The sequence below is a fragment of the Sturnus vulgaris genome, chromosome 23, assembly GCF_052056855.1.
Source record: "Sturnus vulgaris isolate bStuVul1 chromosome 23, bStuVul1.hap1, whole genome shotgun sequence".
NCBI lineage: Eukaryota > Metazoa > Chordata > Aves > Passeriformes > Sturnidae > Sturnus > Sturnus vulgaris.
In genome coordinates this window covers 7,488,067-7,505,842 of record NC_142265.1, presented here as the reverse complement: position 1 = coordinate 7,505,842, position 17,776 = coordinate 7,488,067, and the positions used below count along the sequence as shown (strand labels likewise).

The 17,776-nt window shown below is 54.9% G+C and overlaps 3 protein-coding genes across 3 annotated transcripts; 1 reads left to right on the top strand and 2 right to left on the bottom strand.

Annotated features, from left to right (window-relative positions):
* Positions 1–89: 89 nt before the first annotated feature.
* Positions 90–6,062, bottom strand: C23H11orf52 (chromosome 23 C11orf52 homolog). The gene is made up of 4 exons (XM_014884744.2): positions 5,904–6,062; positions 2,867–2,907; positions 2,113–2,159; positions 90–1,825 (listed from the first exon to the last, which is right to left on the bottom strand). Exons 1-4 carry the CDS (start codon positions 5,933–5,935, stop codon positions 1,589–1,591), a joined length of 357 nt encoding a protein of 118 aa, XP_014740230.2. The 5' UTR covers positions 5,936–6,062; the 3' UTR covers positions 90–1,588.
* A 3,278-nt stretch (positions 6,063–9,340) lies between these two features.
* On the bottom strand, positions 9,341–11,422 carry HSPB2 (heat shock protein family B (small) member 2). Its single transcript, XM_014884644.2, has 2 exons — positions 11,209–11,422; positions 9,341–10,223 (listed from the first exon to the last, which is right to left on the bottom strand). Exons 1-2 carry the CDS (start codon positions 11,300–11,302, stop codon positions 9,772–9,774), a joined length of 546 nt encoding a protein of 181 aa, XP_014740130.1. The 5' UTR covers positions 11,303–11,422; the 3' UTR covers positions 9,341–9,771.
* A 1,684-nt stretch (positions 11,423–13,106) lies between these two features.
* Positions 13,107–15,990, top strand: CRYAB (crystallin alpha B). The gene is made up of 3 exons (XM_014884642.2): positions 13,107–13,425; positions 14,329–14,451; positions 15,645–15,990. The coding sequence occupies exons 1-3, from the start codon at positions 13,228–13,230 to the stop codon at positions 15,846–15,848; spliced, it is 525 nt and encodes a 174-aa protein (XP_014740128.1). The 5' UTR covers positions 13,107–13,227; the 3' UTR covers positions 15,849–15,990.
* The last annotated feature ends 1,786 nt before the right edge of the window (positions 15,991–17,776 follow it).

Here is a 17,776-nt window from a genome sequence, read left to right as displayed (position 1 = left end):
TTGCCCAGCCCCGCATCGCCGCCCCGGGAGCGGGACCCTGTGTGTCCCCCCTGCCCCGCAAAGCCTCGCCCAAAGTGAGGATTAATCACTTAAAACTAAATATTGCATCTTTAATGATACATCAACACTCGTTTGGCACACATGGCAACCGCGGGAAGTACCGGAGATTTTAATATTCAGTGCAAAACCGAGTCCTTCAGGAAAATCTCTGTTGCAGAACACGTGTTTCCATAATTCCCCACGGGAAGCCTGGAAAACCGGCACAAATCACAGGAATGAGAGCCTGGAATTGTCTCTAGGATGAGCTGGATTTCAGGAACAGCCCCGAGGGTGGTGTGGAAGCCGGAGCTTATCCGGAGAGATAAAAAACATTCCGGGGGCTCGGGCACTCATTAAAACACGGACAAAAACTGCAAGATTGGTCCTCAGACACTTCCACCTTGGCAAACACAGCCGGCAGCAGTTTCATTTTCCACCGCGAGCAGGAGCTCCTTCGTGCTTTTCACACCCAGCTGAGTTATAAAATGCAGAGTTCTGTGTGTTTATGGAAGGCACCATATAATTTCTAAATGCCGGTGACCGGGGCTGCCCCACAGTTTGCTCTGAGGAGCAGAATGTGCCAAGCCCAGGTTTAGCACCTGGAGATGGAGCCCTGGTGCTCTGCCAGTGCTGCCCAGTGGCAGAAGCTGTTTGGACCATTGCTACACTCAATTATTGACACTATTTCGAACCCATAAACAGGTTCTCAGAGGTGGAGGTGATAAACCCACGTGTGCTCTGTGTCACTGGGGCTGACAGCATAAAATGAGGGAAAAGTGGAGGCAAAGTCCAAAGTCCTCTCTGAAGCTGCCCAGGATTCACTCCCAGTATCCCAGACAGCTGCTGAACTCTATGGCCTGCCCTAAATATAGGCAGTGATTTGCAGCTAAATTGCCAATTTTCCCTTTTTTCACTTCCAGTCAGAGCCAGGAGCTCCTCATTTGTTTGCACAGAGGAGTGAGGATGCACCTCTGAACAGCCCTTCGGTGACAGAAATTGTTCTGTACCCCTCCTAATCCTGCATTTCTGGCCGCCAGGTGCTGTGCATGCTGTAGAACACCGAGTTTTGGGGAAGGGGATGCACACAGGGCCTGGCTGCACCTCCAGGGGCAGCTGCTGGAAGGAGACAGTGCAGCAGATCCTGCTGAAGGTCCCCTCTCCTCACAGCACCACCCAGAGTCACTCTGCACACTCTGAGCTCTAACCAAAACCTCCCTTTAGTCCTGAATTCCTGAATTCCCAAAGCCAGCACTGGGCTGGAGCTGTTTCTGGATTTTTTTTCCCTGCAGCCCTGAGCCTTGCCCAGCCCAGCAGCAGCTCTGCCACCTCGCAGGGCTGGCAGGAGACGGCTGCCAGCTCCAGGGGCAGCTCTGCCGACGGGAGGAGATGTTTTCAGCCAGCAGAATCATCCGGGAAACTCCTCAGAGAGAGAATGTCTGAGACGGGACACGCAGCCTCCCCCTCTCAGTGTCCGTGAGGTTTCCTTGGCTCTACAGCTGTGAGCTCCTTGTCCTGCGGGAGGAGGAGGAGGACGAGGCCATCAAGGCTTTTAGACCAAGGTCCCATTTTTGCTGTCGTACTTGAGCCTGGCCCTGGGGAAGTTGAGGGTGGCGTATTCCGTGGCGTTCTGCAGCTGCAGGCTCCTCACCTCGGCCGCCGAGCGCTCCCGTGCCTTGGAGAACACCTGGATGTCGGCGTAGTGGATGTTCTCCTCCTGCTGCACAGCCTTGGGCTTGCTCACCGTGGCGTAGACAGGGATATCTGGGACATCTTCATACGTGGGGACCTTGCGGGGAAAAAATGATCTGGAACTCAGGGAACTCTCAGGAAACTCTCAGGGAACTCAGAGCTCCCTGTGCTGCTCCGTCAGACCCAGCACCCCCCACCCTCTGACACCTCACTGCACTTCAGGGGGCAAAAAAAGTGTGGGAAAAGCCATGGAGACACTGTGCCCACTTTAGAGGTGCACAGGATGAGAGGATTCCTAGCTCTGTGTCCTCCCAGCCCACGGGGCTCAGGGCAGCTCTCTTCTCCACACACACTTAGGGAAAAGCCCTCTGGAAAGTTATTTACCTTCTTGCCAGGCTGCTGCTGTTGGGTCTCATGCCTCACATTAGCTCCTGCAAAAGAAACAGCAGGAGCTCAGCTTAAAACAGTTTATTGTTCCACCTTGGGATGCAGCAGTGCTGTGCTGGCCCATGGGCTCTCCCCACTGGGCACAAATCAGATTTCCAGCTCATCCGGCTCCCTCAGCCCTAATGCTGCCCTGATGTCTGCAAGAAGAAAGCCTGGGCTTGTTTCTTGGGGAAAAATAAGGTTTCCCAGGATGCCAGCAGGCTGTGGACCACAGAGTTCTTGGCAGAACCCACAGACACAGCACAGAGAGTTTCTTGTCAGCCCTTGGAGGAGTCAGATCCACTTTTAACTTTGTTATTTCCTCTGCTGCCTGGCAAACATGTTTTGCCCAGCACGGTCCAAAGGCCACAGGACACGGCTTGAGGAATGCACTTTATTCTGGGGAGTGCTGTCAGACAGATGTTTGCAGCTGCTGCAGGAGGTGATGCAGCTCCTGCTCTGCTGGAGAGCACTTGGCTGTGCTTTGAGGTGGGACTTGGTTGTTTTAAAGGCACTGCTGAGGTCCCTTCCCTCCCCCTTGCCAAATCCAGTGGAACATCACCCTCCCTGCTTTAAGATTTCAGGAAATGCTGCCTCAAGCTTCTCTAGAGGAAGGTAAAATACAAAAGGAGTGTGGGAGGCGTGTGGCACTGATGTCACCTCCCCGGGGACTCTGTCACTCCACCTCCAAAGCATTGGCACAGATCCTTACCTTGCTTTTCTTTCTTTCTTTTGAAAGGCGAAGGACACTTCCTGAAATCAGAGAGACACATCAGCCCTGAAAATCCCAAACCTTTTCCCTCCCAAAACCAACCTAGACCACGCCTGGGGTACCACGGGATGGGACAGGTCTAAGGAGAGTCTCAGCAAGGAGCCAGAGTGGCTCTGGCAGTGGAGATGTCCCAGGGGATGTGTGGGGATGTGTTTCCTCCTCCTGGTACGAACCCACCACGCCCCACACCACCCCCAGCTCTCCCTGCCTGCCCTCCTGTCCCAGCAGCATCCCAGGGAATGGGGATTCCTCTCCCTGGAGCTTTGCAGCTCCATTTGCCCAGCTCAGCCCCGAGGTGCAGGGTGCAGGGCACAATCCCAGCTGCCACAATCCCCTTTTTTTGGGGGTCAGCTGCTCTGCCAGTCCCTCTCCCCGTGTTTTGGCCCCCTTGCCCAGGGAGCAGCTGTCTGAAACTTTTTTGGTTTCAGACACTTTTCCTGTTCTCAGTTTTCCACTTAGAACAAAACCAAACCAAACAAGCTTTGCTCTCACTACGAGCCAAGCCAAACCCTCCTCTCAGCTGTACCTGTGTGACCAGAGACAGGCCAAGCACAGATCTGTTCCAACAGAGGACAGGAGCCAAATTCACCCCAGCTGTAGCAACAGAGCCTGGAGCCGAGCTCCTGCAGGCTGGCACTGGCACAGGGGACTCGTGTCCCCTTCAGGGACAGATGTAAGGAGGAAATGTCACGCTCAGAGGGCTGGGGAGCAGGTGCCAGCCCTTGTGTGGCCCCTTCTGCACACACAGGGACCCAAGGGTGCAGCTGAGGGGCTGCCAAGGGGCTGTGTCTCTGCTCAGCAGCTCAGGGTGGGCAGGCAGTGCCTTGGATGGGGCTCCAGTGTCCCACACCAATGCTGTGTGTCCCACACGAATTCTGTGTGTCCCACACGAGTGCTGTGTGTCCCACACGAGTGCTGTGTGTCCCACACCAATTCTGTGTGTCCCACATGAATTCTGTGTGTCCCACACGAATTCTGTGTGTCCCACACCAATGCTGTGTGTCCCACGGGCTGTGTTTGCCAGCCAGCCCTGCCACAGAACAGGGAACAGAGCAGTGCCCCGGGCAGGGCTGTGCCTGTGCCAGCTCTCCCAGGGGACAGCACAGGCTGTGCAGCCATGCCCTGGCACTCCTGTGGGAAAATAAAACCCCTGGGAATGCAGGCAGAGAGCTCCGGAATGGCCAGTAATGATTAACCAGGACTGGGCAGCTCTGGGCAAGGCAGGGTGGCCAAAGCTCCAGCGCTGCCACAGGGGCACCTCCAGCCCTTCACAGGCAAAATCTGCAGGGTTCTCCGCAGGAATTTGGGGTTGAACTCACAGCAGCACCCCTCTGTGGGGCTCTCACAGCCTCCTCCTCCTCCTCCTCCCCTGTCTGCAGTGTGTCCTCCTTGCCCAGGTTTGTGTGCCAGGGCACTTCCCTTTCTCCCAGCACTCAGAAATTGTGGATTTCACCAAACCAGCACCTTCACAGGGATTTCTCTCTCTCCCAGCACTCAGACTTGGGGGATTTCACCAAACCAGCACCTTCAGAGGCAGGAGCAGCGGGGTCCCTCCCTCTGTGCTGGCAGCCAGGCTGGCATTCCAGGCTGCCTCCCTTTGTGGAGGGAACATTGCAGGCACTGTGTGGGCTGGAGCTATTCCTGTCTGCAGGATAATCACAGCCAGGCATCTCCCCGGGAATGGGGACACGTGTGACACGGGAAATGGGAGTGGGGGAACCTCTCCCCTGCTCTCCAAACCGGGTCAGACGTGTTGGAGCTCCCAGGCTGAGAGAATTCTCCACCCATGGCCCTGCTCCTACACTGCTGCCTCCCCTCTCCCCGTGCCAGGGCCATCCTGATTCCTGCCCTACACAATCCTGGGGGCTGCATTGGGGCAGCTTGCCCTGCCTGTGCACATTTTAGTGCCACTTTAACGCTGAGAGCTTGGGGCTGCCCTGCACGGGGACAGAGGCGCCCAGACCCGAGGGCACAATTCCTTCATCAATAACTTCCCAGACAGAATAAATTTGCTGTGACAGCTTTTCTTTAAAGACCTCAAACTGTGCCCCAGGCAGCCCCTGATCGAGCCCTTGCCTGCTGATGCCCTGGGTGCCTCATTTACTCTCTGCCATAGGGCAGAGGAAATAAAAAATGGGAATTTTGGTGCGTGACCAGCTTTCCACCTCCCACCTTCAACTCCTGCTCCTAAATCCCAAACTCCTCAAAGCTCAGAGGAAGAACCTCGGTGTCCTCAGCTCCTGAGCCTTCCTCCACTAGGTGATGCTGTACCTCCTGGAATTACTAAAAATTGGGTGAATTTCTCGTACTTTCAACAAACAAAGCGTCGGAGAGAGGAAGTCCTCAGAGCTTCAGCTGATATTCATGGCTCTCCCCCTCGCAGCACGCCCAGGGAGTGGGAATATATTCCCACTTGGCAGCCAGTGATGCCCTTTCTCTGCGAGCAGGAGGTGCAGGGCACAGCAGGAGCCAGGAGGGATTAAAGTGTCACCATCCCTCCCGGGGAGAAAAGAGCCACAGCATCTCAAAAACGTGGCCAGGATTTCCCATAATAAATAAACCCCAGACAGACGCAGGCAGGGAGAGGGGCAGGATGGGGTGGCTGAACACCCCAAGTGTGGGGACACTTTATGCACTTTAAAGTGTCACAGGGATATATTTTATGGTGTCTACCTGGCTTGGCATGAGGACAGCGATTTCCCCCAGCTCCTCCCCAGCTGAGAGCCGACTGCAGCACCCCAAGCTGCCGGGCTGAGATGTCACCCAAAATCCCCCCTTGTCCGCGCACTGCCCTGCCCCAGACACCTGCACAGCCCTTCCCTGTGCTCACCTGTCCCTCCCCGGCCAGGTGCAGGGCTCAGAGCCAGCCGGGAGCCCTGACAAGCCCGGCAGGAGGGCACAAATCTCCCCCAGATGGTGCGGAAAGGTGCGCCCGGTGCCCGCCCCGCCAGCCCCGCACCTGCGGGGCCGAACTCACCCCGGGCGGCCGCAGCTGCACAGGTTGCCCATGTCGCTCCTTCCCCCATGGAGCCCGAGCCTTCTCTGGACAGGCTGAGCTTGTATTTCCTGGTTCCTGCTCGGCCCCTGGCTGTGCAGGGAGTGTCTGGCAGTGTCGGGTTTCGGAGCGCTGGCCCCGTGTGCCATCTACCGGGAGATGTCCCCTGCTCCAGGGCGAGGGCTGGCCGTGTCCCCCAGGAGTCATCCCTGCTCTAAACTCTGTTCTGGCACTCACATTCCCATTCCCCACATTTCCCCCGGCGCTGTCCCAGGGTGATGCCAAAGGGGATGGAGAGGGGATTCGGGCAGAAGGAGACCCCCAGGGTGGGAGCTCCGTGCTGGTCCTGCTGCCCATCCTCACACCTCGAGGAAAAAAAACCTGTGCCGTGTGTGCCATCCCCTGGGAATGAGCGGATTTCTTGGAGTTAGCTCTGCTGCTGCTGCCCCACAGCCTCAGGGACAGTGGAAATCCACTTTCTCTAAAGCTACCGGGATAAAAGTGTTCAGTTCTGTGCCTTTGAGAGTGGCAGGGTCCCAGCAGAGCCCTGGCAGCCCCCAGGAGCTGCAGTGCAGCTCTCAGCCCCAGCGGCTCAGACAGGAACAGGGACGTGCATTTCACCTCCCTGCCCCTGCTGAGAGCCCTTCAGCATGAATGACCAGAGCCCTGGACATTCCTGGACCTAAGGACTGGGTAACTCCAGATCTCAGGGAGAAATCCTCCTGAAAGACATCATTTTAATATCGTTCTTGAACAGTAACTCTGCCCCACGGCTCTGTGCAGGTCTGAACTCTGAGCATTAATTCACATTTCTGTGACAGGAGCTGGCCCTGATTCCTGCTCCAGGTGTACCCAAAGGCTCACAGCCCCATTTATCACCTGCCCAAGGGCACAGCAAAGCTTGGACCTGTCCAGGAGTGGCAGAAGGACACGGATTCTGCTTTGGGAGGGTCAGTGCTGGCTCTGGGTGAGCTGCACTGTCACCTGCAGAGCCTGAGCCTTGCTCGGACAAAACTGTTCCTCAGCTTGGGGCTGGAGAAACGCCTCAGAATTACGGATTGGATTAATGCAGACAGCTGGGATTCAGAGCTGGTGCCGTGTTCTCAGGGTCCTGCAGGGTCCAGGTGTTCCCAGGAGCCTGTCCCTGCCTGGGAAGCTGCAGACTCTGTGTCTCTGGCCTTGCCACAGACATTGTTGTTTTAATGAACCAGCGTCTGTTTTGATTTCTGGGATAACTCGGGCTTTGTTGCTTTGTGGGGAAGGAGGGAAAGAAAAAAAAAAAAAGTCTGGGATCCTGTTCCCATCAGCCTCTTTCACAAACACTGGAGCTGCCGCTTCGAGCTCCACCAGAGAAACAGAAAAGCATCAAAAACATTGGCAGGGCCGGGGAGCGCTTGGCTGCCACTCCACATTCCCTCCCCAGGCTGTGTCTGCGGGGATGGGAGCAGGCAGGGCTGCGGGGACAGCGGCGGGGACAGCGGCGGGGACAGCCCTGCCCGCCCCCGGGCACTGCCAGCCCCCGGTGCTGCATCCCTGGGTGACACAGCTGTGACACCGACACAGCACAGGCACCTTATGGGGCAGAATGGGCAAAACGGGGGCAGATCCCAGCTCTTTGCAGCTCTTTTCTGAAAATAAAAAAGCTCTTTTCTGCGGTCAGGAAGAATGGTGTGGTCATTGCTAATTTTGGGCGTTTTTGTGGCAGGAGTGTCCAGGCACCGGGACAGGTGTGGGACAGGCACACAGCGAGCTGGCACTGTCTGTCAAAAATGAAAAGGAGAGAGCTCTGTGCTGTTTTGGGGCACTCCTTTTGTCTCAGAATAATGTATGATTATACTGTGATTATACTATAATTCTATTAAATATACTAGATAGTATATATATAGAATGTATATGTAAAAATATAACTATAAACAACTATAAATAACTATAAATAACGATAAATAACTATAGAAAAATCTCTCCTGGTGCAGCCCCAGTGCTGACCCTGTGCTGTTTTCAGCCCCCAGTGCTTCATGGAGGTGCTGAGCAGGGACAGATGGCATCTGATGGCCCAGGCTGTGCCACGTGTGCCAGGCTGTGTGTGTGCCCTCCTTGCCCAGCTCCAGGCTCACATCCCCCATCCCCAAGCACAGAAGTTCATCCCAGCCACAGGAAACCTGCACAGGGAGCACAGGGACCATCAGCATTTCTTGCCAGAGCAGGGACAAAGAGAAGCCTTTTAGAGCTGCTGCCACAAAATGTTTGTGAGGGTGAGGAAGACTTTGGTGATGGGGAAGGAAGGAAGGAAATGATGAGCCCACACACACCCACGGGGCTCTGGGCTCAGGAGCTCAGCATTCCTGAGATCTGGCTCTGGGTGAATGGGATGCAGGTGGTTGGAAGTCCCTAGGCCAGAATTATTATGAATGGCTCAGACAGTGCATGTTGTAAAGGTGATTTTTAATTTTGACAGTTTCAGGAGGTCACACACTGAGGGAACCTGCTCTGCACGGGGCTCAGCCAAAATCCCTGAGCCTGGCAGGCAGAGCTGTTCCTCATCTGGCTGATCCTCAGGGCCCTGGGAAGCAGAAAAGAGCTGCAAATAGCTGGGATCTGCTCTGGATCCCACTTTGCCTGCCAGGGGACAAAATTCAGCCCCAGATCTGTTGTTGGGATGTGCTGGGCAGGCTCCTGAGCAGAGCATTCCTGGCCCCAGAGCGGGATGGAGACAGAGGCACAGGGAGAGGGGGACCTTACATCCCCGAGGATTTCGGAGCCTCCCCTCCCCTCTGCTGGGAGAGCTGCACCCAGGCACGCCAGGCACCCCCAAATTTAGCCCCTGACACAGCATTTTGTGTGCCTGGCCCGGCCCTGATGACACAAGGGTGGCAACTGTCACCTGCTGAGCCCCGGGGCCGCCGGGCCAGCAGCTGCCAGCAGCACACACGATCCCTGTCCCCAGCACCAGACCACGGGGACATTGCTCACGTAGCATCACAGCCCAAACCCAGCCCCTCCCTGCCCTCACAGACAGGGCTGGGGCGCCAGCAAGGCAATGGGGGCTGAGCAGAGCCTTGCCCTTCAGTATTTTGGGGTTCAGGCCCCTCACAAAGGTCGGTGTGTGAAGGATGTCCTGTAACTAAAGGGCTGAGCAGGCACAGGCTGTGGCTGGGCATTAATTTGTGCCCAATTCACTTGGGCTCGTTCCAGGTGAAGATCTGGAGATGCTCAGGGACCTTCCAAGGGCTCATCGCTCCTCACCTTTTTGTCCTTGAGGTCACTTCACTCTGGGCTCCCTAAAACAGCAGCTGGGCCAGGGTGGTGAGGCACACAGGTGGCCACAGTCCCTCCATGTCCCCATGGTGAGCTCAGCCCCAGCTGGGCACTGTCCATCCCTCCTGCTGCACAGGAGCAACACAAATCCAAGGCAAACAAGAGAAGAGCAGAGGCAGATTTATTCCTCTCTCCTCCTGATTGCTGCAGGCACTTTTACAAACCAACTCCCACCTTCCACAGCCACGAAACTCAGCCACCAGCTCAGAAGGCAGGCACTGGGATCCCCTTTTCTCTTTTCCCAGTGCCCTTCTGGGCTAGAGCACAGTCCAGTGAGACACAATTAGGGGCAGGAGTGACCCAGAGCTCCCTGCATGGTGACCTGACCTAGGAGAAAACTTGCATTACAGTCACTCACACTCACACTTCAGTCCCACTCTTTTTTCCAGTTCCAAGTCCCTTTTTTTTTTTTTTTTCCCAGCCATCAGCCTTGAGAAGCAAAGTGTGGCTGCTAAACACTGATGGTGAGAAGCAGGGCTCTGACATAGTGGATTCCCCATCCCTGTCCCCCACCACCTTCCCAGATCTGCAGCCTTTAGGATTTTTCCTTCTCTTTTCCTTCCTCAGCCCGTTCTTCTTTCCCCACTGGCTGCTCCTGCTGCGTTATCTTCACCTCGTTGACTCTGGCCTTCACCTCCTTGCCTGTCCGGGGAGCCACGATGCTCAGGATGCCATCGTGGGACAGGGTGGCCCTGACCAGCAAGGGATCCACATCCAGGGGGAGGATGTAGGTCCTGGTGAACTCCCTGGAGATGAAGCCGTGGCGATCAGCCTTCTGCGGGTGCTGGCCCACCACCTCCAGCAGGTTGTCCACGGTGCGCACGCGGAGCTCGTCGGGCAGGAACTGGCAGACGTCCAGGAACACCTGGAACTTGTGCTCGTTCAGGCAGATCTCCGAGGTGCCCCTCTCCAGCTGCTTGTTGATCCGGGGCCGGATGTAGTAGCCGTGGTACAAGGCAGGGGCTAAAATCTCCGATGGGGACACACCTGGGAAGGAGATTCAGTGAGAGGAGTTTCCAGGGAATGGGGTTGGAGCAGCAGGCAGGAGGAGCTTGGGACCTGGAGAACACCTTGGCTTTGCCACATCACCACAGCAGGGGTGGAGTTTGCTGCAGTTCCCACCTTTGTGCCCCTAAAACACACCCAGAGCCACATCCCTGCCAGCCACTGAGTGCCACTGGGCTGCCCTGAGTGCCAGCTAGCCCGGGGCTGGCATCCAGCTTTACATGTTGGGTGCACGGGGAGGGCCTGGTGGGTGCACTGGGAGCTCTGCAGAGCAGAGCCCACAGCCAGGGATGGGCATGGAAACTGCTGATGGTGAAGAAACCGCCCTGAAGAACTAAAGGCCTTTTGTGTGCCATTGTCCAGAGGGCTTTCCTTGGAGCTTTTTGCCTTTTCACGCTGTTGTGCTGGTGCTGAATGGTTCTGCTGCTGCCCACATTCCTTCCCCTCTGCCCAGCTTTGTGCTGAACGCCCCAGCTCAGCTTTTCTCCACATCCCCCGGCTGGAAAAGCTTCCCCCCCCCTCCCCTGAGCGTTTTTGCTCCATGTTTTCACAGCATGTGCATGAATGCCAGAGCATGGCTGGCATGAGGGAGGGACGGGACAGGCAGCAGTGGGCATGGATGGAGAAGTGGACATGAAGAGAGAGACCCTGGTTTTTCCCCTGGCTATTCCCTGATTTTACCCTCACTATTTCCTGGCTATTCTCTGATTATTCCCTGTCTATTCCCTGGTTTTTCCCGGGCTTTTCGCTGGCTTTTCCTGGGCAATTTTCTAGCTATTCCCTGGCTATTCCCTGGCTATTCCCTGGTTATTCCCTGGCTTTTTTGATCTGGGTTCCTCCACTTCAAATTCCTCAGCTCCAGCTTCCTCCTCTGGAGCTCAAGCTCCCCAGAGGGAATTCCACCAGCCCTCCTGCAGCAGAGGGGAGAAAGATGCAAAGAGTGGGGAGGTCCCACCTCGTTCCTTACCTTCTCCAAAGTTCTGGTCGTAGATCTTGCTGGGGTTGGCAAACTCGTACTCGGAGCTCATGGGGTAGGCGTGGGGCACGGTGCGGGTGGCCATGGCGTGTCCAGGACAGGCACCTTCCTTCCCTCCTTCCTTCCCTCCTTCCTTCCCTCCTTCCTTCCCTCCTTCCTTCCCTCCTTCCCAGCCCTCGCTGCCTCTCCGAGTGAAGGCTGCAAGGCTTCAGCTGGGTGGATTCCAAAGGGAGGAGTGTGTGATAAAAAAGATGGACCAAAATAGCCCAGGACGCCAGGCCAGGGCAGCTCCTCGCTGCATTCCAGCAGGGAGGGCAGGCACTGCCTGCACCCACGGACACCTCAGGGACACCCTGCACATCCCCCCGGCCTCTGAGGGTCCCTTCTGGAGCAGGGGGTGCAGGAGGAGGATGGGCAGCTGAGAACAGCCTGGACTCAGGGGTGCAGGAGGAACCCCAGGCTCTGCTGCTCCAAAGCAAGAGGCTCGGTGGAGCAGGCTCAGGGACACTGGAATTGGTGGCCCTAAGCACCCATGGGTGGCTGGTGCTTGTTCAAGTCCTGTCATGGAGCCACTGCCCATTGTGAGCTTGGGGCTGAAACCCCTCCTGTTCCCTGCCTGAGGAGCCTGATTTTCCCAAAGCTGAGCTCAAGTCTTCTGTTCCTGTAGTGGAGAAGGGCTGCAGGGAGTGAAGCAGGGATCCAGGTCCCACTGCTGTCACCTCGCCATCCTGAAGCCTGCTGGCTGCCCAGGCTCTTCCCTTGGCCAGGGCTTTGGCACAAGGCCATGGAGAAATGCTGGTGCCAGACATCACCCATTAACCCGGGCTCTGAACCTGGCATAAATCCAGTTTTACTGAGCAGGGCTGGTGAGCTGCTGGTGCTGCAGCAGGGGAGGAGTGCCCAGCTGAGCTCTGCATACCCTGAAACCAGAGATTTCCTTGAGCCCTGCGGTGAGGGACAGCAGGTGCCGTGCTGTTGATGTAATGGGGGCTTGGAGAGGGTATTTATGGCCTGGGCTGCTGCACAGAGCAAATCCTGCTCCCTATTCTTACAGGCAAGCCGAGAGAAAGAGGCTCAGAGCCTTTTGCAAAGGGCTGGCAGAGCTGGCAGTGCCTCTGAGCCAGAAATGGAGTTTAAATTGCCAGCTCTCACAGGCAGAGAAGCTCTTGCCCTTCAACAGTTGCTAGGCTGAGCCCATTCCTGTGATTTGGGTCCACGGGTGAGGCAGGAATTGAAATAAATGTGCGAATTGTTAGGAGGAGAGGTGCAGGAAAGCAGGTGAGTGCGGGGGCAGAGGCAGACAGAGGTGTTCTGCACCCCTGGGTGCTCTGCAGCACCGTGACTATGCCCAGCTTCTCTCTGGGGTCACAGTGTGGGCATCTTCCCTCCAGAAAAATGTGCTCTGCAGTGGGCAAAAGACAAGAGGTGTTGGTGGAGAGATCCATCCTTTACCCACACTCGCTGTGAGAGCTGCAGTGCCAGGACCATCCCAGCAAAGCCCTCCTGGCACCTTCCGTACCGTGATTTTGTGGCTCCCTTTGGTGCTGGGATGGGCCCAGCCCTGGTGGGTGATGTGGGAGCCGAGGTGCCAGTGCCAGCAGCAGGAACAACAGCCCCTTGTCCTGGTGCCCGTGAGCCAAAGATAGGAGCTGCATTGATCCCGCTGGCATCCAGAGCAGCTGGCACCCTGGGCCAAGGGACTGGGGATAAACAGCACGTGGGCAGCAGGGCGGGCACAGGGCCACTCTGGCTTCTTGCTGCCCCATTGGGCTCCTCTTCTTCCTCTCCCCTTCCCCCTCCTCCTCAGCAGCGCGCTCAAATCCCTCAGACAGCTACTGGGCACCGCCGAAGGGCCCAGCCCAGGAGTGGGACAATAAAATCCCTGACACCACTGTTCAAGAGGCCTCGGGGGGGTGGAAGGCCAGGCCAGCTGCACGGGTATAAAGCTGTCCCCGCTCCCAGCACGGCACTGCAGCACAGTTGTTTGCCAGGCTCCTCCAGCGCTCTCCAATGGATATCACCATCCACAACCCCCTGATCCGCAGACCTTTCTTCTCTTGGTTGGCACCGAGTCGTATCTTTGACCAGATTTTCGGGGAGCACCTGCCAGAGTCGGAGCTGCTCCCTGTTTCCCCCAGCTTCAGCCCCTTCCTGATGAGATCCCCCATCCTTCGGATGCCCAGTTGGCTAGAGACAGGACTCTCGGAGGTAATCCTTGCTTCTTGGGGCTCTTGGTGGCTGCTGGGGGCACAGCCTGCTGGCTCTGCAGGCCCAGGACAGCTGAGAGCTTGGAAGATGCTCACAGGTGTTTGTTTTTTGGTTTTTTTTAAGGAAAAAGCCTGGGGAAAAAGGTGCTGTGTTTGTGCATTGCTTGGGATGGAGCCAGGCTGGCCATAGTGATGGGAACAGTGGCAAACCGAGCTCAGTGGGCATGGCAGATCACCCCAGCAGCTGGCAGAGGAAAGGAGGAAGCCTAATTTCCCCAATTTCCCCAATTTCCCAGTCTGCTGTGCCAAACTTTCAACCCCACTCCCACCTGAGAAACAAAGAGCACAGGGGCAGTGGGATCCTCATGTCAGGCAGTGCAGGAGCCCATGGCTACTCTGGGAAAAGGGGCCCAGAAAAGCAGCATTTTAATACAATCCTGGACCCAGAGGATCATGGAGCAGGCACCTTCTCCCTCCAGGGGCTGAGCCAAGAGGCTTTTGCCTGTCCTGCAAGTCCACAGTCTTATTTACAAAGAGCTTGAAGAGCTATTCCAAGCAGAAGGAGTGAAAGTATTGTTTTAATCCTTGCATAATGCTCCTCTCGATTCAGCGACCTGGGTCTGGCTGCCCAGTGAAGCAGCCATAATAAAGAGTCAGCTTTGAATGAGGAGTCACTTTTAACCAATTCAGGTGGAGAATCTCAGGTCCTGTAGTGATGGGCATTAACCCAGGGACAGAGCCACTCAGATCAGACCCCAAAATAAAGGTCAGTGCGTGTGTGTGCAGAGACCAGCCTGAATCTTGATCTGCTGCATTCTTTTTTAAGCTGAAACCCTCACCTGCTCTTTTCTGAAGCCACCTCCTGGTTTTGCTCTTTTCTGAAGTCACCTCCTGGCTTTTGCAGATGCGACTGGATAAGGATAAATTTTATGTGAACCTGGATGTGAAGCATTTCTCCCCTGAGGAGCTGAAGGTGAAGGTGCTCGGGGACATGATTGAGATCCACGGGAAGCATGAGGAGCGCCAGGTACCCCCTGCTTTACCTTCCCCACTGAGGGACTCACTGTGAGCTCCCTCACCTCTGGTGACTGCAAAACGATCCTGTGCTCTTCTCAAATATTTGTAATTTATTTTTTTAATCAAGGTGCTCCGTGCAATCCCGCCCAGCTGGTCCCAGACAGGGCAGCAAGAGGGTGGAGGTTTATTGCTGATATTGCATGAACTGTGAACTGAACTGGAAAATGGGAATTTTGGGGCTTCCCTTCTTTCTGGGAACAGGCCAGGAATGCAGGGAGGAGCCCAATGAGCTAAAAATGAACTGTAATTATCAAGCCACGTAATGAATCAGTGCATTGCCCTGTATGTTACCTTTCCTAGGCCCAGCTAGCAGTTTGTAGTCTTTAAAAGTTGTGTTCTGCTGTCCCTCTCCCTGCTGGCTCTGGAGACCTGTGTGGACACTGGGCAGGCAGAAATGGATATAACAGCATTTTCCAGTCTCCCATCCCCTGTCCCCAAAGTAGCTGTGTCCCTGTCCCTGGAATTGCCACCCCCAGGAGCTCCTGGGAGCACAGGATGTCAGTCAGGAAATCCAGTGCTCCCTGTAGCTGGTGGGGGTCTCTAATCCCATCACAATTTCCAGAATTCTCCTTGGCTAAGAAGCTCATCAAGCCATGAGATCAGGCACTGAGGGTCTCCAGGGCAGGTGAGGGTGGGATTGGCACCTCGGGAATGCCAGCACAGAGCTCAGGGAAGTGGGGACAGGGAGTGGGCACAAAGCTTCCCCCTATAAACTCTGTGTACCTGCAGGCACCTGCAGCCCAGGCACTGCCTCACAGGATTCACAGAACTCACAGAACTCACAGAATTCACAGAATTCACAGAATCACCAGGTTGGAAGAGACCTTCAAGACTGAGTCCAACCCAGCCCTAACACCTCAACTAACCCATGGCACCGAGTGCCACATCCAGGCTTTTTTAAACACATCCAGGGATGGTGACTCCACCACCTCCATGGGCAAACCATTCCAGAACTTGATCATTCTTTCCGTGTAAAACTTTGTCTCGCTCTGCCCTTTAAACCCTTTTAACTCCCTGGAAATCTTTCCTTTGAGAGCCCCACCTCCCCAGCAGCCTTTAAACAAAACCCCCGTGGTTAAGGCGGGATGCGGGCGGATATCCCTAACTAAAAACCGCTTTCCTTCTCCCCGTTTTTTGGAGCAGGACGAGCACGGCTTCATCGCCAGGGAGTTCAGCAGGAAATATCGGATCCCTGACGACGTGGACCCGCTGACCATCACGTCGTCGCTGTCGCTGGACGGGGTGCTGACCGTCAGCGCTCCCCGCAAGCAGAGCGACGTCCCCGAGCGCAGCATCCCCATCACCCGCGACGACAAACCGGCCATCGCAGGCGCCCAGAGGAAATAGGGGCTGCCCTGCTGTCCCCAAAGCCACCCCTGCAGGGCCATTCCGCAGCTCTTTCCTCCACCTTTGCCGGCTGTACTCAATGGCTGCTCGTGTTATTTATGCTGAGTAAGTTTACTAACGAATAAAACCATGGAGAAGCAGATTGGATTGGTTTGTTTTGGGGTTGGGGTGGATGAAATGCGAGGGGGAACGTCATTCCTGGGTGGCAGGCGTGTCCAGGACAGCTTATCTGGGTGTTCAGAAGCACTTGGCTCATCACACCTTGTGTTCTCTCTCCTTTCAACGCTGCCAGAGGATTTCAGAGTGTTTCACAAGCAACAGGAAAGTTTCTCCCGTGGAGATTGAACTGGTAAAACAGCCCCATGACAATTGAAACCCATCTGAGGTGTGGGGATTTGATAACAGCTGGCTGGAAGTGTATCTTAAATCTCCCGAATGATTCATGTAATGGAGAAACATCCAGGGGCTGCAGGCAGTTCAGAGCAGCTCCAGGTGAAAACTGCAGGGCTGCAGTAAACACAGATCTACCCAAAGAGAAGGAAAACATCTTGCTCTGATGATGCAAATCACATCCCTTTGAAACTCTGCTCTTAGTGCCCTTCAAACAGTGAGCAGGATCTGATGTCTACAGCAATAATCTGATTTATGCCAGCATTGCTGTGTGATACAAACCACTGCTAAAGTCCTTTTCAGGCATCTTCACCTGCTCAGCACCTCTCTTCAAAGGGGTAGAAAGGGAAGTCTGGATGACTGGAACCGAATTTCTAAAATCCATCTTCAAAAAGGACAGATCTGTCACACAGATCATCAGACTCAGTCATGACCTGACCTATTTTCTGTGTTCCTCATACCTGCTAAGAGAAAAGTTCTATTAGCAGGGAGCACAGTACACTCAGCTGAGCAGGCAGGACATCCTTCTGTGGCTGTAGGTGAGAAAAATAAAATGAGCACTCTGTGATGCAGAGTCACTGTCACACGCCCCAAATCCCCCCTCATTTCCAAGGTCTGCTGTTTCCTATTAGCTGGTTTTAATTAGCTCTCCCAGCTAAGGTGTTAATTGGGCTCGTCTGGCCAGGCACAGCACCCAAGAACAAACCCCAGACACACACAGAGGTTACAAACAGCAAAGATTAAAAAGCAGGAAGAACATTTCCCACATGGCTTTCATGTGTGACGGGTTTTGGTGCTGGAAGGAAATCCCTGCACCTCTGGTTCCTGAGGGTTTCTGGTGCTTTTCCTGCATCTTTCTTGTTCCTTCTCCACCTGGAGGCCTGGAGTGCAGCAGGACTGAGCAGAGCTGCACAAAAGAGGTTCCAGATGGGGGTGGTGGCCTGGAAATCAATGAGGTTTTTGTTGAAATCCTAAAAGAATCACCCTTGAAAGGAAGCAAATGTGAAATAGCAAGAATTGAGCAACTGAGGGAAATTTTTTTTGCAGCACAGGGGTCTTGTCAGGGCTCAAATCAGGAGCCAGAAATGGGAATTTTGAGTGAAAGCTCTCTGGGGATAAACTGCATGAGGTCAGCCAGACAAAAATACTTGAAATGCAAAACCACTCCCTGAGTGACCTGAAATACCTGTTCTGGGGAGACACAGGAGCACAGCCCAGCACGGGGAGAGTGACAGAAAACATCTCTGTCATCTCCAGGCACAAACACCATCGGGAAGCTCCTCACATCCAACAGATCATCCCAGCTCTGCACACATAAAATTCACTCTCTGATGTTTCCCTGTAATCTGAAGCAGGTTGTTTCCAAAGCAGTGAGTGTGCTGGAAGCTCACATTTAGCATGGCTAAATATAAGTTTGGAGGGGTTTTTTTTGTAATAATTAGAATGGGAAGGTTGTGTGGTAACTATTTTCTCAGTACCCAACACCTCTCCAGGCCACTTAGCCATCATTTAAAATAGACAAAATGATTCTCTCAAGG

Excerpts from the sequence above, each read along its gene's own strand:
- CRYAB (XM_014884642.2), top strand. The coding sequence starts at position 13,228 with ATGGATATCACCATCCACAACCCCCTGATCCGCAGACCTTTCTTCTCT. Across the intron at positions 13,426-14,328 it reads TAGAGACAGGACTCTCGGAG|ATGCGACTGGATAAGGATAA; the intron begins GTAATCCTTGCT and ends TGGCTTTTGCAG. Across the intron at positions 14,452-15,644 it reads GGAAGCATGAGGAGCGCCAG|GACGAGCACGGCTTCATCGC; the intron begins GTACCCCCTGCT and ends TTTTTGGAGCAG.
- HSPB2 (XM_014884644.2), bottom strand. The coding sequence starts at position 11,302 with ATGGCCACCCGCACCGTGCCCCACGCCTACCCCATGAGCTCCGAGTAC. Across the intron at positions 10,224-11,208 it reads CGACCAGAACTTTGGAGAAG|GTGTGTCCCCATCGGAGATT; the intron begins GTAAGGAACGAG and ends TCTCCTTCCCAG.
- C23H11orf52 (XM_014884744.2), bottom strand. The coding sequence starts at position 5,935 with ATGGGCAACCTGTGCAGCTGCGGCCGCCCGGG. Across the intron at positions 2,908-5,903 it reads TGCAGCTGCGGCCGCCCGGG|GAAGTGTCCTTCGCCTTTCA; the intron begins GTGAGTTCGGCC and ends CTCTGATTTCAG. Across the intron at positions 2,160-2,866 it reads AAGAAAGAAAGAAAAGCAAG|GAGCTAATGTGAGGCATGAG; the intron begins GTAAGGATCTGT and ends TTTCTTTTGCAG.